General features: G+C 38.4%; 1 protein-coding gene across 1 annotated transcript in view; it reads left to right on the top strand.

Annotated features, from left to right (window-relative positions):
• NALCN (sodium leak channel, non-selective) overlaps positions 1-24,587 on the top strand; it is a 232,873-nt gene that overhangs the window by 190,488 nt on the left and 17,798 nt on the right. Inside the window, exons 19-32 of the mRNA XM_057402107.1 lie at positions 7,393-7,494; positions 7,933-8,002; positions 9,276-9,367; positions 9,530-9,652; positions 12,165-12,221; positions 12,594-12,714; positions 12,806-12,937; positions 14,663-14,830; positions 15,991-16,095; positions 16,728-16,834; positions 18,665-18,785; positions 18,870-18,968; positions 23,532-23,625; positions 24,158-24,264. Coding sequence (XP_057258090.1) covers positions 7,393-7,494; positions 7,933-8,002; positions 9,276-9,367; positions 9,530-9,652; positions 12,165-12,221; positions 12,594-12,714; positions 12,806-12,937; positions 14,663-14,830; positions 15,991-16,095; positions 16,728-16,834; positions 18,665-18,785; positions 18,870-18,968; positions 23,532-23,625; positions 24,158-24,264 — 1,498 coding nt within the window. The remainder of the gene's footprint in view (positions 1-7,392; positions 7,495-7,932; positions 8,003-9,275; positions 9,368-9,529; positions 9,653-12,164; positions 12,222-12,593; positions 12,715-12,805; positions 12,938-14,662; positions 14,831-15,990; positions 16,096-16,727; positions 16,835-18,664; positions 18,786-18,869; positions 18,969-23,531; positions 23,626-24,157; positions 24,265-24,587) is intronic.

Here is a 24,587-nt window from a genome sequence, read left to right as displayed (position 1 = left end):
AGCATCAGAGAATCACAGAATCGTTAGGGTTGGAAGGGACCTCTGGAGATCATCTAGTTCTACATTACACACAGGTACCTTTGTGTCTCTTTCGTGCATCTTCCTCTATCTAAACCTTGTTTTTCCCTTTATATACAGAACTGCAGGTTGACATCTTCTTCCCCAAGAGGTGAAAGGAGGGCATAAGAAGCCCTCAACCACTCAGAGAGATGGGTGATACATTCAGTCCTAGTTGTCTTCCCTACTTGTCTCATGTTACATTATGCATCAATATGTAGGTCTCAGGTCTCTTCATTTTCCTGCACCTTTCTTACTGCACTTCAGGAGAACTATCTATTTTCTGAAAGTCCTTGCTTGGAAACCATCCTTCATCTTGCCCCTTAAGGTCTCAGTGCAGTTAGTCCTAGGAACAAAATCAAGGATGTAACAACTACTGTCCTGGGTACTTTGACTCAAACCGGTGATTTGCATGACCCCTGCCAGTGTGAGCACAGAGAGACTTAACTCTCCACGTAAGTTCATTCTGAGGTGGGGAATTGACCCTTCTGAGGGAAATAAAGCAAGATAACAGTGTATTACAGACAGAACAACTATTTCAAAACACAGTCACATTTAGTGGTGCCTCTGAGTTACAAAGAGTTCAGTTTCTTTCTGAAAATTATGATGAATTTCCCTCAGCAGCAATAACTGCTTTTAGCAAATATAATTCCTCCTGCATATCTGTCATCAGCGTTTCCCACTTCTGTCTCAATCTTGCTGTGAGCACTGCTTTTAATCTCAAAAGCAAGTTTTGTGCCTGTAGTTCTTCTGACCCTCGTTTCTTGTGGGGTCAGTATCTAAGAATGGGTTTCTAGACCTTTGTAAGTCCCGTTGGCTTTCTGAAGTAGCAAGGGTGAAGAAGGTCTAGTCAAAATGTTGTGGATAAAGCAGTCCATTCTCTCCAGAGCTGAGGATAAGTTGTAAACAGCAGAAGATGGTGAAGAAACTGAGCAAATTAAAAGTAGTCTTACATAGTCCAAATTGTAATCAAAGTATCAGTAGTGCAGAACCTGATTCTGGTGTCTATTAAAGCATGATTCATAGAATCACAGAATGGTTGAGGTTGAATGGAACCTCTGGAGGTCATCTATTCCGACCTCTTTGCTCCAGCAGGGCCACCCAGAGCCAGTTGCTCAGAACCATGTCCAGACAGCTTTTCAATGTTTCCAAGAATGGAGACTCCACAGCGTTTCTGGGCAACCTGCACCAGTGTTCAGTCACCCTCACGTAAGGGTTTATGCCCTTATTTTATAAAATACAACGAATAACTTAAGTTCTCTGATGTGTTGATAAGAAAATCAAACTCGCCAAAATCACAGAAATTAATTTTATGATAAAATATGACAGTTTTTTAAACTAACACTTTTAAAATGGTCATCTTTTTATGTGCTTTTCATTACAGCTGATGCTGTAGTCAAAATGCAAACTAATGCTAGGGGCATGGAACAGAATTTTCACTGTTCTAGTCAAGATTTGTCTGGTGCATGTACTGGGCCTAAGGGAATACCATAACTCATGCTTAAAAGGAACTTTCAGTTTCATAAATAGCGAATCTAGTGAAGTGCATTTATCTTATGTTTGAAACTGAACTGCCATAAGCGCATCTTGGAGGCAAAAAAAAAAAAACAACAAAAAACACCAAAAAAAAAAGGAGGGGGAAAAAAAAAACACACAAAAAAGTATTTTGCAAGTCTTTTGAAAGTGCTAATTTACTAATATGCTAGAAGATAATTCAGGCTGTGTTCATACAAGTGTTTCTGCAAAATACAGTGATTCTTCTCTGAATATTAGAATGAGCAAGAAACAAAATTCTCTGGGCTTCTAGGAAAGTTATAAAATTAATCTCTGAATAAATTTCCTTTGGACACTAATATGGTAGTATAATACACCACCTGTCATAAAAGAATGAGCAAACCTTCTCATTAGTTTGTTTATTACAGGACCATAGGCAGTCAGAAGGGAACTTTGGAGCCCGTGTTGTCCAACTGCCCACTTCAAGTAGGACTATTGCTAACCCTAGATCAGACCAGCTTTTCATCTTCTACTGCTCTGGTTCAAGCACCACATTACCCTACCCTTGGGAGAGCATTTTCCTGATGCCCAGTCTGAACCTTTGCACCCACTGTTTCTGGCCATTGGTCACTGCTCTGGTGGTGTCACAGTAACAAGAGTTTAGCTCCATGCTTTAACCTTCTCTTCACCAAAGTAAACAAGCCCACCTCTCCCAAGTCTCGCTGGAGGTCATGTGTTACTGGCCACTGACTGTACCTGCTCCTGTGTTTTAACATCCCTTCTGAAGTACCCAAAAGTGTGTTTCAGGTGTAGCCTCTCCAGCTCATGAGAACAACTTCCCTTGATATGCTGGCTACACACCTCCTTAATACAGTAATAATCAGTTTGCCTCATTGATGGCAGGGACACATTTATCCAGTTATCATCCAGATCCAGACATAGTGCACAATGTGACTTCTTTTCCTCAGCCAGCCATTCCACAGCCTGCATGGAAACATGGAACTATTTTTCACCAGATGTGAAACTTTGCACATTTCCTTGTCCAGCTTCCTAAAGCTTTTGCTGACTCAGTCCTCAAGTTTATCAGGGTCCTTCTGGTTTAATGCTCTACCATTCAGTGTGTCAAGCACTGCTTTTAGCTTGTCCACATAGCCAGTCCCTTCATCTTGATGATGATAGGGTTGAGTGTTTATGTATAAGAATCAAGGGGAAGGCCATCATGGAAGATACTACAGTGGCAGCCTGTTTTATAGACCACCCAACCAGGATGAAGAGGCAGATGAAATATTCTGTAAGTAGCTGGGAGAAGTTTCACAATTGCTAACCCTTGTTCTCGCGGGAGGACTTTGCAGATGTCCACTTGAAATACAATACAGCCGAGAGGAAATAGTCTAGGAGGTTCAAGGAACATGTGGAAGATGACTTCCTGACGCAGCTGGTGAGGGAGCCAACTAGGGAGGGCGTCCCCTCAACCTGTTGATTGTGAACAGAGAAGGACTTGTGGGTGATGTGGCAGCTGGAGGCTGCCTTGGACAAAGCAATCATGAAATGATAGCTCTCAGTTCTCAGAGAAGTAAGGAGGGCAGTCATCAGAACTGCCACGTTGGACTTCCAGAGGGCAGACATTGTCTTATTTAGGATCCTGGTTGACAGAGTCCCTTGGAAGGCAGTCCTGAAGGGCAAAGGACTACAGAAAAGCTGGATATTCTTCAAGGATAGAAGTGGAGAAGACCAGCTTGTCTCGAAGTCATAGAAAAAAAGAGAGGTTATGCAGGGAGAAAATTAGGGGGGCCAAAGCCCAACTAGAACCTAATCTGCCTGCCATAAAAGACTAAAAAATGTTTCTGTAAATACAATTGCAACAAAAGCATGGCTAAGGACAATCTTTGTCAATGATCTGGATGAAGAGGATGCATTTTGCTTGCTATTCAGACAGTACTTTACTGAATTAAATTCATAAAATGAAAGAAGGAAACACCAGAATGCCTATCAGGTGGATTCACTGTGAATCTTAGGTTGTCACATTTAACTATATGTTCCAAGTTAGATGGAAGTAAAATGAGAACAGAAAAATTTAGTAAAGATAGAGTAATAGTGAAAACAACACTGAAAGAGGCTGATAATTGAGTGTTTTACTGAGGTGTCCCAGACAGCTGAGACTTCAGTGTGAGCACATTTCAGGGAGAGCAAGGACAAAAGTACCTCATAATATATGCAGCTGTGTAGTTACTGCAGAAGCATTCGCTCATTAAGATAATACAGAAAAACAGCAAATTGGTGTTCTACTGGAATGTAAGAAGATGAGTAAACGCTTGTTGCAGAACGGATGCCTCCCTAAAAAGTGAGCCATATGCATACCTCAGAATGAAGGAGAGTCTTCCGAATATTCATTAAAGGTATAGTATTTTGAAGTATTGATCAAAGCACTTAACATTTTACATTAGCTCAAAGAATGTTACTTGAACACTGTTCACTCCTTATTTGCAGGGGTTTCAAAGCATGAACTAGTCTGAAGGACTTCGAAAGTTCAGACATCGTAATTGCTCACAGGTAGTACAGTGTGGTATCCCAGTATCATACTGTTCTGCATGGCCTTTACCTGTAGCCTGGCTTTCTGATGACCTACCAGATTGGATTTTCTTTTTTAGGGTATTTTACTGTATTTGTGCTTTTCAAGGCAAATTTGGATCATGTGCTGGACTGCGTTCAGGGTTCTGCAAGGTGAGTACAAAGTCCAGAAGCTTGACATATTTCCTGTCTCTTCTCCCTTATTTCATCACATTCCTCCACAAGTGAACATATATTTACAGAGATTATATACGGAGATGGAAAGGACAGTTTTAGCTTAGAACAGGTAGTTTTGCATGCATTGTTCGAAGAAAAGTCAAAAGATTCTGACCAGCTGCAGTTACCTGAACATGTATCAAGTCAAGAAAACATTTTTTCTTAACTCCAATTTGCAAGCCACATAGAGTTAAATTTTAATGCTGTGGCACAGTGATTATCCCAGGTGTGACATTCATTTCCAGACTACCAGGTCTGTCTATAAGCTAAGTAATGACTTCTGTCTTCTAGCTGACAGAGATCTAGATGGTACAGGCAGTTGAGCCCAGTGAGATCTTTAGCTGACTGCTTTGTCTTTAGATGCCCACTTTATGGTTACTTGAATACCTTCCAAACAGCATCAATTAAATTAACTGAACAGGCATTCAATGCAGTTGTCCACATATGGGCATCTAGTAATGTATGAGGTGGTAGAAGATGTCCAAAACATCCTCTTGAGGATGGCAGGTAATACAGAAATTTGTAGAGCACTTGTACCCTGCTGGAGCAGCAGCTGGAAGCAAAGCAAAATATACTGCAAGGCATGGCACGTGGCACTGGCCCTTTCTGTGCAACCATTGTAATTCTCCACTGATTGTTAGGGAAGCCTGGACACATGGATCGCATATAGGCACTGAGGATTAGCATGCAAGTGTCGGTGTCTACAGTAAGAAAACAAATCCTGTTGTAGACTTTGAAATTGATAACTATGCAATTATGAAATCTTCATGGCACCTGCCTTCTTTTTCAAAAGTCCTCAAAGATCTGTGACACTAGGTGTCTAAATAGCTGAAACAAATCCTAAGTCAAAAGGATAACAAAGCATGGCTTTTGCTAAGAATGAATACAAGGAAGATCAAGGCACTAGCTCCCATGAAGTGGAGAATGCTGGGAGCCACCTCCTTTTCAGCACAGAATCTTTTTGTCTTTTTTTCTGAAAACACAGTAAGTTTATTTGCAGTTGCTTAATAAAAATTTCCAATCTTCATGCTAATCCCCTGGTGTTTCATTATTTCTCTGTTGACTTCAGTAGGAGTTGCAGGGCTTCCAGAAATTAAATGAGGCAATGGATATAAATGCTAAATATAGATTTAGTGGGCAGAGATCATAGACAATTCTTTCTACTAGTGTTATCCTTTATGCATAACTATTCTATATAGGATACTGCTAAGTGTATTTTATGATACCAATAATAATCAAATAAGCCATCTTGTGCATTAGTCAGGTCAAGAATTTATTGTTTGAGCGTTTAATGTTCTCCTTTATTATGGATACTAAGAGTTCATGTAACTTGGTATTCAAGTAACCTGTACATGCACATGAAAAGTTTATGACAAAGTCACTTTTTGATGTCAAGAAAATAATTTCAAGTTGTTAAAAGCAGAGCACAATAATTTATATTTATAGGGAAAAAAAGGCAATTGTCTCTGCTAGGAAAAGCTTGATTGTCATTTTAATGGAGTCAGATAGGAAGTAATTTTCATCTGTTTGGTTTTCGATGTTGTGGGTTTCTTTTTTTTCTTTTAAGAAAATTACACAGGTACTCAAATGATATTGCTGGTGTTCTGGCAGTGTCATGTAGTATCATCCTCCATAATATAATGCTTAAAATCTATTAGTATTAAAATGTACACGATTTAGCTAAGATGAGCTGTGTTTTATAGGACATACAGTGATTTACTTAAATGGCATGATGCTTCAGTTCAGTGTAGCGTAACCTAATGCCTTCTATAACAAATGAAGCACAATGTGATTTTCTAGAATGTTAGTATGATTGGCAGTGATGACACTGACAAACTTCTCATTTTTGTTCCAGATCTCACTTTAGATCCTCACTCACATCATTTACATGTTTCAATGCAAAAGAATGAGAAATAGTGGAGAAGAGTGAAAAACAAAATCACAGTGGTGACAGAATGTGCCTGGAACACCTTTTGCCATCAAGCATGGTCATCTCATGCTGTCAAGGATAGCATTTAAGACAGCAGACTGGTGAATAGAGTGGTTACTCCAGTAGCACGGAGGGTTTTTTGTGTTGTTTTTTTTTTAAATAAGGATATTAAGTTCATTAAAAAGTGTGAAATATTACCAGTGGGTCTTGTGTTTCTCTGAATGATTGCATTACACAAAAAGAGCAATAAGATGTGCACTGTTTAAATTTAAAATATTCAACATTCCTGGAAAGTTACAATATATTTCTAATGGTGAAATTTTATTTTTCAGCCATCAGAGAGTTTGCATGAGCTCTTTTAGGGGAGACCTCTCTTGTTCTTGAGCAAATCCATTTCATTGTAGCCATCAAAATAGAGATGTGCATGCTCTGTTTAGCTGTAGCACGCTTGCTAACCAACAAATACTCACTTCTGCCAAAAAAAAGTGTTTGCCAAAATTCAGCAACAGCAAAATTAAACAAATGAGCAAACAAGTGAAAAAAAAAAACACACAACAAAATGTTGTAAGTTCAGTGCATTCCCAGAGAGCAGACATTTCATATTACAGGATATCAGCAATGTGCGGCTTTTCATTTCAAACCACGTATGGTCTCAGTCATGTAGAAGAACACCCAAAGATATGCTGTAAGCCTTGAGCATATACGTAAACATTTTGCTAAATACAGCTGTGAAAGGGAGCTGTCCTAAATGACATCTGCACTTGTAGTATTCCCTTCTTTATTGCCAAGAAGCTGGTTTTCCTGATAGTTGGTGCATTGCTTGACCCTTTTCACACTTTGTGAAGTCTTGAGGAACCATGAATTCTACCACAGACTGAAAAAAACCTCATAGATGGCCCTTGCTAAGTCATGGAGAAGATTAATCAGATGACTGCTTATGTTGCAGAGTGGGGCCCATTGCCTTGGAAATATGTTTTCATGGTAAGTACATTGCTGTTTATTGTTATTGTCTTTTAAGCTGTGCACTTGCTTCCCAGAAAGCCAAGCTGACTTGTCTGAACACACTACCTCAGAAATTACCATTTATACTGAGAACTCTATGTCATCATCATTATATTTATTCCTAGGGCCTGCACTAGACAGCGCATGCTGAGTGGATCCTTCGAGGGGCAGCCTGCAAAAGAAAGGTCAATCCTTAGTGTCCAGCATCATATACGACAAGAACGCAGGTAAACGTGGACAGAAAGGATGTTTTTAAAATTCTGTTAAAATAAAGGCAACAAAAAGAGTTATCATTGAGCAATACCTAACGTGTGAAAAACTGCAATTACTTACTTGTACAAAGAAGTGAATTCTACATTCTTCATTGTAACCATAATGAAATTCATTGTCCTACATAAATGAAAAAAGTGCCTTTTTATTTCAAATGTCATTTCCTTTGCCAACTACAAAGCTATCAATTTAAAGATCAGAAAGAAAGAAATTGGCTTATGTTAGACCGGATTGAAAACAGTTGAAGAACATATAAGCTTCTGATGTTAGCAAGAAAAAAATGATAAGAATTTGAGATATTGTGTGGCTGGAGAGCAGTGCTTTATAATGGCCATCTTATAAAGGTCAAAGTTTCATCTTGAGATGTATCATTAAATTGATTATGATTGTTTCAGGTCGCTGAGACATGGTTCCAACAGCCAGCGAATCAGCAGAGGAAAATCTCTTGAAACGTTGACTCAAGATGTAAGTCCCCATAGAAATGATAATTTGAATCTGAGAATATAAGAAATAAGAACATGTACTATATAATAAATGCTTGCGTAAGGCTAATGTCTATTTATGATCTTGTTTACAGTTTGTCTTTTGAAATCTTGACAGGAAATCATAATATAAATACCATAACTGCATTAGAATTATCCTCAAAATAATTGACATGGTTATTTCACTGATAGACTTACTGATTTTGAAACACTTGCTGAGACAGATTCACTGAAGCTGTAGGTACTACATTAGGAACACAACAATTGCTACCCAGGACACCTTAAAAAGCCTTACTCTTGAATTACACAAATCACTCAGACTGGCAGAGCGGCACTTCAAAATTTTTAATGGAAGTTTAGCAATATTTTTCAAACACCAGGACTGTCAGACAAACGAGCAAAGACTAAAAGGGAGAATAGTAATCATGGATTCCACTGTGGTATAGCTTCATGCAGTTAAGTGCATTTTCACTTCTGCTAATTCATAATGATATTTTGTGGATCTCTGTGACTGTCATAATTGAAGGGGCGATATTAGTCCTTCCATTTCCAAATAATGACAGTCATTTTCTAGATGTGCTTCATACCTAAAAACAACTGCGTAAGAAGTAACTAATTAATTACCCTGCATGGCAGTAAAAAGAAACCATAGGTAACTAATTTTTTAAAGCAGATGTGGCTTTGCTTGTGTGCAATAATAAGGGCAAAACCCAGAACTGCTGCTCCAGGAATGCTCCAAAGACTCACTTTGAATAGCAGTAGTGTCCATATCCTCCACAGAATTAGCTCAGATGATGTCCTCTCTGCCTCTCCCCTCTCCCTGAACTCACAGTCACCACCTGTATGTTCTGCACAGCTTGCTGCCTGGCAGCACATGCAGCAGGCTTGAGAAGCCGATATGGTGTCTAAAGCTTTTTCTTTTCCAGTATTTGTGCTTAGTAACTTTGATGGTATTCATTCCAGTTCAGAGAGGTTGGCTGAGCCTACAGGACCTTTGCTTTTAAAGTTAAAAGTTGCATTGGATGGGGCTTCAAGCATGAAATTAAAACTGAAATTAACCTTGATGAAAATAAGCAGTCTTGTGCTGTAGATAGAAAATACTGTACAATATGCTTGACTGAATTGGTGTGCGTGCATTTGGAAATAAAGATTTTTTCATTTGATTCTTTCTATGTAAAATACCGTATCTTGCTTTTATCTAAAACATTAAAAAACAACCCACAGACCTCATTTGAAAGGATTTTTTTTGATTCTAGCACTCCAATACAGTGAGATACAGAAATGCACAGAGAGAAGACAGTGAGATAAAGATGATCCAAGAAAAAAAAGAGCAAGCTGAAATGAAAAGGTATTTAAAAATCTAAAGTCTGAGTGCACACTTTTCCATATGAAGTATTCTCTGTGTGAAGTAAAATTATTGAGAGTTACGATGAAAAAAGAACTAAGTGTAAGGGGTATTTTTGCTGGCTATAATGCATATCACTTAATAATTTACATTGTCTTTCAAAAGGAAAGTCCAGGAAGAGGAGCTGCGAGAGAATCATCCTTATTTTGATAAACCACTTTTCATAGTTGGTCGTGAGCACAGATTCAGGAATTTCTGCCGAGTGGTGGTACGAGCTCGCTTTAATGCGTAAGTTTATTCCACATCAACAATCGGTTCCATCAAGTGTTTCATTTTATTGTAGGGATTTAGGTCTAACTTGTACTTTGGAAGGAAAACTGTGTATATTGTGGTCACTACACAAGCTGGCAGTCAGCTGCTAAGTTATAGTCTTGCTCTTGGAAGAACGGAAGCAATGAACTCCTGTGTAAGGGCAGAGATGTTTGAGCAATCTGTGATACTGAGATGGAGCAAGGCCTTGGGGAAACCAGAGGAGAGGAGAAGCTCATGTTTTATACCCCCATTTTTAGATCTTGGGGAATCAGCTTGCTGTTCCATTCCTATTCCACGTCGTAAGGCAGAAAGTCTTTATACACCAACAGTTACTCAAAGAATAAAGGTGAAATGAATCCCAGCTTTGCTCACCTGAAGGCTCCTTAGCCCATAATTAGAGACCCGGAATGGGACAGGTAGGTCCCAGAAGTGTGGGAGATAAAAGGAGAAAAGCTGAGGCCAGATGAACGGTGAGAAGACTCAATAAATAAACTATAGGTGTGTGCAAGTGTGGCAGATAGAGGTCTATGTACAAGAAGCTTGATATAAAATCATAACTTTTCTTTTAAACCTCTATGACTGACACCCTAATTTTGGAGGGTAATGCGTGTTACTTTGCAAACAGACAATGTAAGAAAAAAGATAGCTCAAGGCTATGAGCTTGGTACTTGGCAGACCTTGTTTCAGCACCTGCTTTATTATTGATTTTCTGTGTGTCCTTCAACAAAGTTCTTCTAGGTAGAACAAGAGGAAGGTTAGATACTCAGATTTAGAATGACCATATGCAAGTGTTCCACGTAGAAACATGTCCTTGAGTTAGATGCCTACTTTCCTAAGCAACTGCTAACTTGATTGTGATTTGCTGGCCCATGAAGCAGTTGCAAATTGAAACAGCAAAACAAAACACACAAACATACATTCCAATCCACTTGTCAGATACATGTCAGTGCCTCAGCATTGTGGAGTGCCCAAGGGCAACAGGATATTTATATTATCAACAGTTTAATTAAAATGTGTGCGTTTACAAGAGTGCACTGATTTTGGTAAAGAGTCTTTTTTTTAATTTATTTCAATGCTGCTTACTTTATTCATTGTCCCACCCAGCTTGCCAAGTAAGATATTCATAGAATCATAGAATCGTTGGGGTTGGAAAGGACCTTAAGATCATCTAGTTCCAACCCCCCTGCTGTGGGCAGGGACACCTTACGCTAAATCATATCACCCAAGGCCTCGTCCAACCTGGTCTTGAACACTGCCAGGGATGGAGCATTCACAACCTCCCTGGGCAACCGATTCCAGTGCCTCACCACCCTCACAGGAAAGAATTTCCTCCTTATATCCAACCTAAACATATTCTGTATATCTTTTCCAAACTGGTATGAATCATATTTTCTTCTTGTAAAAAAAGGCTGAGGAATGCCACTGTATACAATGTGGGGAAGAGACGTAAGCTTAAGAAGACACAAAAGTCAGTGGGTTCAGTGGGAAGGCACCGAAACCAGTATTTTCTGTTTATGGACTGGTGTAAATGAGTGAACCTAGCACATGGAAAATGCCTCTTGTTCTCCTTGTGTGCATTGTGTGTTCCTGTAATTTATAACCGTGAAATCTCTTCTGGTGGTAATGCCTCAGTTCAGGTCAGTCCGTTTTTCACTTTAATATCAATGAAGAAGTGACGGCAAATTCCCATCCCAGTAGCTAGAGCCCTCAAATGGAATATAGGATACCTCAGTGCAGATCTTGTCTTGGCATGATATGCTACAAGGATTTGAAATACAAGTAAAAAGCCGCCCTAAACACTGGGACAGGGGAGACTTCTTGTAGCTTCTGCTGAAGCCATTTGGCTTTGTATAAAAGGTCTAAACAGCTGCTGGAGCAAGAACTCAGCTTGTGTTACCTAGATATGTGCTCACCAGTTATAGAGTAGTTCTCATTCTCTCTGGTTGCCTAATGGGTGTCTGGATATGGTAGGTGAAGTGCTGCAATTTCATAAGGCAATTCAGATATGGAGACGCTAGTAATATTAATCATAAAATAATGGAAGAAATGATAACAGAAATAGGGTTTGTAGAAGGATTTTTTGAGTCTACAGAGGGTATGGTCCAAGAGGTTTCGAAGTAAAAGGAAAGAACTCCTTGGGATAGCACTTTGGGATGTGAAATTCAGTAGCAGGTTATCCCCGCCATGCCCAAGCAAAATACAAAAGGAAATCCTTGCTTACAAAAGCAAGATCAAAAAAACTATCAGTTCAAAGAATCATTAGAGGAATTGCAGGTAGGCCATGAGTTAAAGTGATAGTAGCTCTGCTGATAATATGGTTGAAATCGCAGGGAATTAAATGAAACTTATACAGACATTTAAAATTAAGCCAAAATAAAATGTAGCCTTGATTTTGGTTATAAATTACTTTGAGGGATGGATACATGATATAATTATAACACTGACTGAAATAAAATGTAAATGACTGTATCTTTTCTTCTTTTTATAGTTCTAAAACAGATCCTGTTACTGGAGCTGTGAAAAATACCAAGTACCATCAGCTTTAGTAAGCACTGCAAAAGTAACTTTGCTTGGTCACATAAGCCTGCAGTATATGTGTGTGAGCACACACATGCATGTATGTGTGTCTGTGTATGCACATGTGTATTTCTTCTTTTTTTCCCAAAAAGGCTTTTCTTTCAATGGAGCTATATGGGGAGGAAGATAAATAGGAAGAGGATATTTTATCAGACTTTTCTTCATCACTTGCATGTAACTTGCCTAGTTTTCCAATGCATTTCTGAAATACTGAAATCTTTGACACTCCTCAGTTTAATTTATTTTTCATAGGAAAGCACTTAAATGTGGTATAGACACAATACAAGGGACACAGAACTTTTGGCATTTCTGTAATGTTATCCTTATGTATTGTTCACAGTGATTTGCTGGGTTTGGTTACTTACCTGGACTGGGTCATGATCATTGTTACAATATGCTCCTGCATTTCCATGATGTTTGAATCCCCCTTTAGAAGAGTTATGCATGCTCCAACACTCCAGGTACTGTTGCTGAATCATTTTACATGTAATGAAGCACTGGTTTTCTCCACCCTGTTCTTAAATTAAAACTCTTCTCTGCTTTGATTTTCAGATTGCTGAATATGTTTTTGTAATATTTATGAGCATTGAGCTTAATCTGAAGATTATGGCAGATGGATTGTTTTTTACACCAACAGCTGTCATTAGGGACTTTGGAGGAGTTATGGACATATTTATATATCTTGTAAGTTTTTATATTCATGGGGGGTTTCTGTAGTGTTCTTAATTTTGATATCTTTGGAGATACAAATGTTTGGTAACATTAAAAAATCTGGCTCTGTGCCCTGGTGCTAATGCAGAAGTGTAATTTGTGTACAAACACCACTGTTTTCATGTGCATTCCTGTCAGTTATCTGTACAAATACATATTTAGACATCAAAAAAGACGCTGACATGTAATAAGTACCTGACAGTTTACTGAAAGCCATTGTATGGCCCCTTTTCATTGTTTATTTGTTCGTATGTTTTAAGTATCAGACCCGATTTCATTCCAAGTAAGCTCAGGATCCATGACCTTGCTTCAGTATTTTTATGCAGGACAATCTTTATTTTATCTATTTCTTAGCCATTCATTGCTTCCTCCTTTCTTGATAGTTCTCCTGCTTTATAGAAGGTATTTCAAAAGCCTTTAGTGTTTGACGGAAAGGCACGTCCTTGTTGCTGACATTGCTGTAGCAGGAAGAAAGTAAAGCAGCATCTTTCTATATTGCATACCTTTCAATAGCAGTTCTTAGGAAAAAATATTGTTGTCTTTGTCCCCCAGAAATTTCTTGCATTCTATTCAAATACAAGAGAAGGGGATCTGTTTGCTCTTCACATATGACAATAAACACCACAGGATATGTCAAAACCAGTGCTCAGTATGATACAGAATATTTTCTAACTGAAGAAATTACTAAGCAAACAGTCTGTGATGGATTTAGATTAAATCTTTAAGAGATTAATCCTCCAGACAGACAGGCTGTATAAAATTTGTCATGATCAATTTGTATCACAGATTCCATTGTTAGCATAAATAAAAATATGCATGCTTGTGCAAAACTCCTACTGTAGTATGCATAATCAGTATGTGCATTAGTTTCTTAAAATCTCTCTGAAGCCCTCTGCTTGTGTGAGGGAAGATTTAGATGCTGTACCTTGGATACTCCAAATGTGCCTGTGGTGGTCTTAAAAGAGTATGAAAGAAAGTCAGAAGCCCCGGCAAATCTTTTTGTTTTGATAGGGTGGCTGTCTTTTACCACTGTTGTTTCTAACAAATTGCACTATGTTTAAATCATATTGGTGATATCAGCTTCATCCTCCATTTTTTTGGCTTTATAAATACTTTTAAAAAACTAAGAACTAATTAACAGACTTTAGAATCAGTAACCATCTGTTAGAGATTGTTCAGACTGCAGGACACAGCTATGCTGTTTGAAAACACTTTTGAATGCATAATATTTGTTTAATAAAACCACACAGTCACAAAACTAATCCCTGTAACAAAGCAGGAGGAAAAACTGGCGAGGAAACTGTTAACAGACTTTCCAGGTGAAGATATCTCAGTTTCAGGCTAAAAGCTCTGTTTGAAATGAGAAAGGGGGGAAAGAGATGATGCTTCCTGCTCCAAGAATATAGTTTTGTCACTTTGCTGAACCAGCCAATTTAATTTCTTCTTTTGGATCTTTTCAATCTGCTAAGTATAAAATAGATTTTGAGTCAAAGGAGAAGACAGAGGATGAAGCTGATGCCCCTCAGTTAGGACAGTCAGCCAGGGCACAGGAGATACAGTCCTTTTTCTAAATTAGGCGCTTATTTTGCTGTAGTCATCCCTTTAATTTTAAGGAAGCGTTCATTGATCTATGCTGTGTCTGTGTCAGGTAAGACATTGTAGCCCAATCTTTGTCTTCTCCTGCCCCGTCTCCTCAAGGTGAGTTTGATATTCCTGTGCTGGATGCCCCAGAACGTCCCTGCCAAATCTGGAGCTCAGCTCTTAATGGTACTTCGCTGCCTTCGACCTCTTAGAATATTCAAACTGGTTCCTCAGATGCGGAAGGTGGTGCGAGAGCTGTTTAGCGGCTTTAAGGAAATCTTTTTGGTATGTGCCCATTATTTTTTTGTTGTTAAAAAGAAGATACTGAGGAGTAGTATGATGCCATTTTCCTATAATGTTTATGTTTTCTAATCTTTTCTCCATTGTTGCTTGTTGATTTTTCATTGTAGCTACCACTGGCGATGACCACAGAACAGATTAGAGATTAGGAATATAAGTAACTCACATTTATACTGAATAAAGCTGCTACAACAATTCTTGTACAAATCATATTATCCATTCAGAGTGTCTTTTTCCATAATTACATAGGATGAGGATTATGAAATAAAATCTATCCCTTATTCACAGTTCTAACTGGGGAAAGAAGATGAGACATAGGGTATGGCAGCTCTACAAGAGCAAAAGTAAACCTGGTTTCTGCGTTGAAGGTCTACTTCCAAGTGTTTTGAGAGGCAACCAGAGAAAATATAGTTGTTCATCACAGATCTGGATACCATTGTTATTTCATTGTGATTATTATTATGATCATGATTATGCACTTATAGTAATATTAACAATAATGGAGTCTTTGATTACTTGATCAGAATGTCATCTATTGCCTGGGGAACATAAGTGATATTTGTCAGCCTAAACAACAAACATTTTGTTCCTTAACAGAATGCTGTATTGCGTCAGGTTGTTACAAAAAACTAAGCTACAAAATATTTGCAGACAGTAATAAAGCAAGGACAAAAAGTATATAGCTAGTTAGCACTTCATAGATTCTGTATTCTATTGAAGATATTTATAATTGCTCATGCGTATCTTTACTGTAGCTATTATGGAAGATAAATATCTAACAATGGCTTACTCAGATTAATTAGTAAAGCCTGATTCTGCAAAACAGAAGCAGCATGTATTCAAGTACTTGAAGAGTTCTCTTTAAAGTGAATGGCAATTCTTATGCTTAAAGAATTTAGCGAGGTGGTACACTGAATACAAGAAGGCTTTGATCCTCATCTGCAATTCTTAGATGTTATGTTAATACTAATTATAACACAGCACCTGGATACTGGATCAGAACCTAAAGTAACATGTCTGTCACAAAATCCATATCTCCAGGTTTATCCAACAAATAGATCCTCCCTACAGTTCACTGAAGGAGCTGACCCCCTTTTCCAGGTCTTTAGGAGGAGAGCTTGACAAGTCTAACTTCATGTTTACAGGTTTCTATTCTTCTGCTGACATTAATGCTTGTTTTCGCAAGCTTTGGAGTGCAGCTGTTTGCTGGAAAACTGGCTAAATGCAATGATCCACACATCATCTCTAGGGTAAGAACTGCTTTTCTGCTTCAAAATAATAGTATGCTATCATGAGAGATGGAAATCTTGGGCACTTTCTTGCTCAAAGCAGGATGATGAAGGGAAAGGTGTTAAAGGAGGAAAAAGTAAAATCCAAATATTTGGGACTGTCTGAAAAAAATATCAAATTCATGCCATGGTATATGCAAAGGACTCAATGTCACATGGAATTATCCGTGGAAAATGACACTTTGTATTCCTAAGTCAGCAGCTAAAAAGCAGATTAGGCTTCTAGAGGTCAAAATCACTGAAAATGCTATGTAAGCTACAAGGAGAACATTAGCTGTGCTTCTTACTCGATTTGAAGAAATATCATCATCACCTAAAGGAGCATTGTCTTTAGGAAAGAGGTGAAAGGCTAGGTAGTCTTGCAAAATGAAAGGCACTCTCTGCCCTGGAAGGAGAAAGGGTTTTTGAAGCCTTCCTAAGATGCATTTTTCATTTGGGTAAAGGTCCATGACTATTAACCCCAGACCTGTAAATAACCCTTCATTTCTGTTTACATTGCTTTTGCTTCATGGCAAGTGTGCTGTCTATACTGTCATTCTGGCAGATCTTACAGGCCATTATTTAATCTCAGTCTGTGTTTTATTTCACTATAGGAAGATTGTCATGGCATCTTCAGAATAAATGTAAGTGTTTCCAAAAATCTCAATTTAAAATTAAGACCTGGAGAGAAAAAGCCTGGATTTTGGGTGCCACGAGTCTGGTGAGTTGCTACAGATTGGCCTATTTTTCTTCAAAAAGGAAGCTGATGATGTAGAAAATGGCTCAAGTCTCATAGCATTAAATTACTGATGAAGGGGTTTTATTGTAAGCCAAACATTATAGGTAAAAATTCTGGTACATTTAGTAAAAAGGCAGATATACAAAACTTTTCCAGATTTAAGCTGCTCTTCTATTTACAAAGCAGAAAGGAAGAAAACACCCTTAGGTACTGGACCTAAATAGGAATTAGATGTGATTATTATTACAGTGGGAGTTATTGTCTTAAACCAAGATTATTGCTTAATTGTTCTTTAGTACTATCATGAAGACATCCTGAGATCTATACATCATCAACAAGACCCAATAATAAATATTAAAAGAAAGAAGAAATTAAAATCAACCTGCCTACAGCTACCCATAAAACCAATGAGCAAGTCATGCCTTAAACCAGCCTTTCTCTTCTGTGGCCATCAACCATGCCAGCTAGCAGCTTCTTTCTAGCAGTTTCCGATGCAGGGAGTCTTTGTGGTCTATCTGGTGCAGAAGTGTGGTAAAAACTATTTAAGTGCTAACATTATGTTTATGATTTGTATTCTGATAAAGTCCATTTAGTATTTCCCAACACCTGAACAAGCAAAAAAACCCTCTTTTTAATTGTTTACATTTTTAAGTCGGTTGATATTTTGCAAAATCAGCTTAACAGCCACAATTATTTTAATTGACTATGTGTGTGGATAAAGAATGTACCAGCGGTGGTAGATTCAGAGCCATCCTACACTAATGAAATAATATGCTGTGATTTGAATAGGCAGAGAAACTCTGACATCTGCAGAAGTCTTTATTTCTGGATGCTTCACACAAATTCTTCCTCAAGTAAGCAAATTCAATCCTCTTCAGATTGATCCAGAAGTAAGCAAAAACTGTCTTAATCAGCATAACTCTAAACTTTGGGGAATGTTTTGTTACTGCAGAAAAATGTTCTACTGCAAATGCATTTATACCACCTGTTGGCTGTGTCAGGCCAGGTTTTCAAGAGCCAGATGTCAGTATAAGGACCACATTTAAAAAAAAATATCTACATCTGAGAGCTCTTTTCATTGAATGGTTGAATTTTCACAAGCACAAGATAGTAATTCTTCTCAAATACAACTATTTACCTTATAAACTGTTGAAAATTAATGGGACTTATTATTGGCTTATCTGTCTTCGATTATAGAGACAGAGCAATGTGCTAACGTAGCCCAAAGAAGATGCTTTTAATTTTCAGCTGGAAACATCCTCTTGAATCTCAGCTGACACAAAAAGTCAGAGCATATGGTATAGGAAAGGCAAGAAGATGTGATGCCCTGTCAGTAGTTTTTGCTTTAGACCACCAGTTCCCAATGATAATGAATAAGGAACAGCATTTTCTCAATGATCTCACTGACTTTGGAGTCTGAATCATTTGTGAGGGTTTGAGATTGGTCTTCTTCAGGTAAGTTTATTTCAGAATCTGGTCAGTGCCACTGGATCCAGTTTTTCACAAATATTATATTTTTTCTAATATCATTGACAAAAACACTAAAATGCAGCAACTTGTTACAAGCTTTATTGCTGTGAATCGGATTCTGAGTAAGAAAATAAAACATACATAGCTATCAAAGAAATGATGCTGTACACGTTTATTGTTGTTGCTATTGTTCTTTTGTTCTTGAGACAGAACTTTGAATGATATATTTCAGAGGCTTTCACACCAACTTTGCAAGGTATTTAAATGTTAGACTATGAAGAATCAGTAAGCAGTAGAACAACTTTATTGCTGAATTTATGCTATTTGTGTTATGTATTTTAGGGCAAATCCTCGGAATTTTAACTTTGACAATGTGGGGAATGCAATGCTGGCACTATTTGAAGTTCTTTCCCTAAAAGGCTGGGTGGAAGTCAGAGATGTTATTATTCATCGTGTTGGGCCGGTAAGAAAATACATCAGTGTTTTTGAATTCTGCAACACATACTTCGATTTGTTTTAACTATTCATCTTATTTTTATCTATTCAGATCCATGGAATCTACATTCATGTTTTTGTATTCCTTGGCTGCATGATTGGACTGACTCTTTTCGTTGGAGTTGTCATTGCTAATTTCAATGAAAATAAGGTACTGAGTAGGGCGGTTTATTGTGTGTTGAACTGGCTCTGTAAGAAACCTGAAACTGATATTATACTGTTATGTTGTCTGGTAAGACTGCCTTTAAGATTGACTTACAGTCTTACAGAATGTAAGACTGGAAGTATAGTTTCAGACAGACCTGATCTGTATTTACCACAATACTCAAGCTTGGGGTGATAGCAGTCCATCCCACACTTTTTCAAAGCTGTCTGAGTATATTTACAATGCAGCCATGTTACCAGATGGAAGCTGAACCTAAAGCACCATGTATTTACAGACGCTCCACATTCTGCTGTTTTAGTTTGAGGTAGGTGTCAGGTAAAAAGACATCTTATGCTTGTATGTGTTACAACTAAAGGGGTCTCAATAGAGATTGGAGTATTTCAGATCCAAAGCAAAGCTGTATGGCTTTTGTCTGGCAAACAGCAGAATAATTGTAAAATTAGTTGTCCATCACTCAAGCAAAAATGTGTCTAGTGTTCTAGGAACTGCAGCTCACGTGGGCTTTGCGGGTTACCCTGGAAAGTAGAAAAACCTGTCCCCAGGTGAATTGTTGAAGAGCAGCTCATGTCTACATACTTTAACAAGATGGCATTCTCTGGCTGGGAGTGCTGCATACACACTGCACATGCCTTAATCTGGCACTTTTTAAGACCCACTTCTGGTGGCCCTGTGGCACTAACATATAATTATTCTTTTTTTCATCTTTCAGTTCGAAATTTGAAAAATAATTAGATGTTTGCAGTTATCTACAGTGATATTTTTATCACTTTGGCATTGGAGGAAAAGGATGATTGTGTGCTCTGGGGCTTGGAGATGCAAGATAACCGAGCCTGATAGTGCTAGAGACTGGGTGCTGGCCATGGCGCTACTGTGGCCCTGACCTGAACTTTGTGGCAAACACAGCTGTTGAGTTTGCCCACCAAGGAAACTACGTGGCTCCTTCTGGAAAGGGGCCGAGCAGCACATTACTCTGCATCCAGTGTGGGCAAGCAAGGCATCATGAAATGAAGTCAAGCAGATTGCAAGTCAAATAAATAGCCTAAAACCTCTGCTGTTCAGAAGGTATTTTTATGTTTGCATGACTCCAGTGTAGTTTTGGTGGGATGAAGTACAGTCATTCTTGTTACATACATCTGTTCTACAGAACAAAGAACAATGCGCTATTCATTTTCTTTTTTATTCACTAAATTTTGACTAGTGAATTAAAAAATAAGAACTTTTACCAGTATGAGAATTGCCCTGGATTTTTATAGATGCTTTTGCCCCTTCCTGTTCAGCTGTGTAATATTACTTCTTCAAATGTGTCAGCCTTACACTGATGAATAAAAAGTATCTTTCAGCAAGTCTTGGGGGAAAAAAAAAAAGTAATTTAATTTAAATTACAGGTAAGCTAAAGTATTATTTGAAATTATTAAATTATTATAATGTTGTTCTTCTAGAGCTATGATGTATTCGGCTATGTTTCTGTCATGTACATCATAGTTCTTGAAGCTTTACTGAGATGTGAGCTGAGCACTTCTATAAACTGTTTTTCATTTGCCTCTACACTTTCTACACAGGCCACTTTCCTCAAAAACCTGTTCATAGGCATGAGCGTAGGAGAGAAGAAGAAATATCACATTACAGAATCTGCTTTTGATCATGGCTGTTCAAACCCTATTTGAGGTGTGGTGCCTACAGTGTCAAGAAGTGGGCATTTCCTCTTTAGTCTTGAATGTGGTCTTGAGTGTGTCTGTCATGAACTCTCAGCCAGATCTGCAAGCAGTTGAGAATCATCAGGAGCCACTTGCTGCTCTGGATTGCTTTGCTACACCTACGGGCATGTACTTTTTTTCCACTGTCATAGAAAAAAGGTACTGGAGGAGCTGGATCTTTGCCCTTACTAGCATGACTTCTATTACGCTTTTGTGACAGTAAGCCAAATCTTAATACATGCTGTCAATCTTCTAGACACTGTTTTTGCTCTTAGTTCCCACTCTTTCCATAGAAGTCACTCGCAAGATTAAATTTACTTTGTCAACCTGGCTCCTGCAAAAGCAGCCTGTGAGATCTCATTCACAAATTAGTGAGATATCATTAAGTCAAAACTCGCTATTCATCTGCATAGTCAGCTCTTGACTATGGAATAAGGTGATCAGAACACAGGTTACTTTTGAAGTGACTTACCCACAATATCAGTGTAAATCTTTCACCAGTTTTTTAAAGTTTGAAACATGGACAGGGGAAAAGCACTCCTAATTATATGTGACTTATTTCATTCTCTCCTCCTAGGTATGCAGCTTTAAAGACACAGGAAAGCTCAAATTAATGTGAAAAGTAAAAGTTTGCTTATGTGCACTGTGATTCAAAGTGAGAAGGAACAGGAAGGTGTAAACATGAGACTTATAAGGATTGTGAGCACAGGGGATAACTAAACAAGTCATCCTAGCCCAGACAACTGCTGCATGAGCAGCCAGTGTAAATGTGGAAGTCTGAGTTGTAGGGCCTGAATTAGGGTTCCCATTAGTTTCAGACAGTTGTCAAATTTTTACATTTATCCTTCTGGGGTGGATTTCTCTGCTTGTAAGTTTTCCTCAAACTATGGCTGCCATTTTAGTTATGAATGTGCTCCTCCCTTAATTCTGCATCTGAATACAGGGAATGCATTCGTCTGAACATCAGAAAAGCTACTCACTAATAACAGTTCCCTATAAATTACATTCAACAGCCATGTCATGCGGTATTTCTGTAGAGTTTGCGTGATAATAAAAATACAGTCGGTATAAATTGTTTGTCATGTGGTTCAGCTTCTTCAGTTGTTTCTTAGTAACCTCAGGTAACTGCTGTGGCATGTAATGTTTGGTTTTCTTTTTCTTGAATACTTGTTACTTTTTCTGCATTTATTATAGGGAAAACTTCTGATTTGAATTGAAAAGATTAATATATTAGTTAATTATGCAATGAGGGAAATCTCAGCCAATCAATATTCAAGTAGAATGAAGAAATTTCTAGGAACTGAAAGAAATGTGAAATAAGATAGAGAGATGACTGACATCGAGTCCAAAAAGAAGAGAGCCAAGCATTCCACTGTATGACATTAAGTTGCCTCTTCTTAAAACTAGTTACTTGGACAAGCAGTAGGTGATTTAAGTAGACTTCAGCTTTAGTGGCTGATACATGGGGGGTCTGGTCTAGGTCCTCAACTGTCCCAGCAACAGAGCACAAGCCGAAAGTGTTCCATCACCACCCATTTCACAACCCTTGCCCATCATTTGTCACAGCTCCCAAGTGCCACATGTTCAGTCAGAACTGAAGATGCGATCGGCTCAAATATTATGTCGGTTTTGAGTTGAAGTCCAAATGCAAATGCAGCTCCTCCAGCAGCAGTCCCACTCATGGGGCTGTGTTCTCTGGTCCCCTTATAATCACCCCCTGGTGGAAGTGGTAGTTTCTGAGCAAAAGAGCAACTAGGCACCACCATTCCTGAATTTTACAAAGGTCCACTTTTTTTTGCCACCTTTTGTCTTGTTTGCAGTGAAAGCTCTCCAAGATTATAAACCAGACAGTCTCACTGGGGCGAATCAGTTGCCTTTTAATTTAGGTGTTTCTAAATGGCATGGTTTGGGCCTGACACAAGCAATAGGCATCCTCGTGTCTGTCGCTTGGTCCACATCGTGTTAGAAAGCACCTACTCCCAGTGTGTGGTGTGGGGACACAGTTCTGTAAAGAAATTATGTCCACTGAGAAGGAGTAATTCTTACCTTATCAGCTGCACAGCCAGCTGCAGTTCCAGTATCTACACAAGCCAATGCCCAGGCGAGTCCCAGAGATCAGACCAGCCCTCAGTGAGGCTTTGTGCTGACTGAAAAAAAAATCAATGAGATTTTACAGTTCTCTGAAGTCATGAGGACCTCATTTTGTTTTCAAGGTCATTTTAAATAACATTGAATTCTGTTTGGGCTTTGCTTGTTTATTCCTATGTTCTGAAAACACACACATTACCATCTACCACCTCCCACCTAAATAAAAGGTTTATTTTCCACCTCTCCCTAATGATTCCTTTATGGAGGGCATTTGTAGATTCATAGCATACTACTATTTTATTTCAATTACACCCCAAGCAGAAGAGCTGGGGAGAGACTCAGCAGTCTCCTGGAGGGCTCATTCCCTCAGAAACTGTAGTGGTACTGATGAGCCACAGGATTTTCTGTAGCAAAGTCCAGACAAAATTGGCCACTCTTTAAAACAGTGCTTCTTGGCAAACGATGTTCAGTCAAATGGAAGATGTCCTGCGGTGTTTCCCTGCCCACACTGGGCTGCTGCTACAAAGAGACACAACTCAGCCTGCTGAGTTGAGTCCCGGAAACTCACAGCTAATGCATCCAGAAATCCTCTTGAGTAACAGCAGATACTTTCGACCCCTTTACCCAAACGGTGTATTATTTAAGGACAGCTACATATGTAACTTTTTGCCAGTCACCAAAGTGAATGTTGTTTTCATGTTTACAGCATTCAGTATTCTAGCTTTTATATGATAAAAGCTTTATACGCTTCTCTTTATTTATTAAGGGGACAGCTTTACTGACTGTAGATCAGAGACGATGGGAAGATCTGAAAAGCAGACTGAAGATAGCACAACCTCTTCATCTCCCACCTCGTCCGGGTATCAAAGATATTTTGGTTTTATTCATGTTGTGCCCTAGTGTTCGTAATTCCCCAGGAGTCTGCGATTCAAATTAAAATTGTAATCGTGAGGCCACTAGGAGGTTGTGCATAAGTTAATGTGGAAACAGGCTCCAACTACAGATCTCTGAATAAGGCTATTAAAATCTACCCCAAAAAAGGTTGTGCTTCGATGGTTTTAGGATAAGCCTTAATGAAAAAATTATTTTCTAGATGAAAAATATTTGCAGTTGGCTGTTGATGATATGAAGGGAATGTATTAACCTGACAGCAGTTGAATGATGCACTTGCCCCACAAGTACCAAAGCCTTCATGCAACACTGTGTTCAGTATTTGAAATTATATGTTTAGACACCCTATTTGATATGGAAAATTGTAGCAGAAAATTAGAAATGTATTTTGAAACTAGCAAAGGATTATTTTGCCACTAGTGAACATGGAAAAGATGTCGAGAAATAGGAGAAAAACACCAGTATGTATTTTAACTTTCCTCCTCAAACTTTCTTTTTCAGATAATGATGGCTTTAGAGCTAAGATGTATGATATAACTCAGCATCCATTTTTTAAGAGAACTATTGCTGTACTTGTTCTGGCCCAGTCTGTGTTGTTATCAGTTAAGGTAATTGTGTTTCTTTTAAGCACTTCATTATAGTAGGATAGTATGTGTTGTGCATTTCCTAACACCAATTAACGATCAGTTGAGCCCTTAATGTGATGAATGTACAGAAATATGATTTTTAGATACAGCAATCTCAGTTGGCACAGATCACTGTAGATTAATTATAACTTGTGGAGCTGAGTCAATTTCTGCCTTTTTGTAGTCTGGTCCCCAATTTTAATTTCCAGTTAAGTTGTAAATCTGTGAGAGAAGAATATACCAAGATGCCATTCCTGTCTGAGTGTATCTTAAAGTGAAATCTATTCATTAACAAAACCTGCAAG

This window comes from Pezoporus wallicus, unplaced genomic scaffold (assembly GCF_028554395.1).
Source record: "Pezoporus wallicus isolate ANWC-B61680 ecotype Strahan unplaced genomic scaffold, APGP_CSIRO_Pwel_v1 contig_6520, whole genome shotgun sequence".
Taxonomy (NCBI): domain Eukaryota; kingdom Metazoa; phylum Chordata; class Aves; order Psittaciformes; family Psittacidae; genus Pezoporus; species Pezoporus wallicus.
The sequence above is the reverse complement of the archived record's forward strand: the minus strand, read 5'-3'. Positions and strand labels throughout refer to the sequence as shown.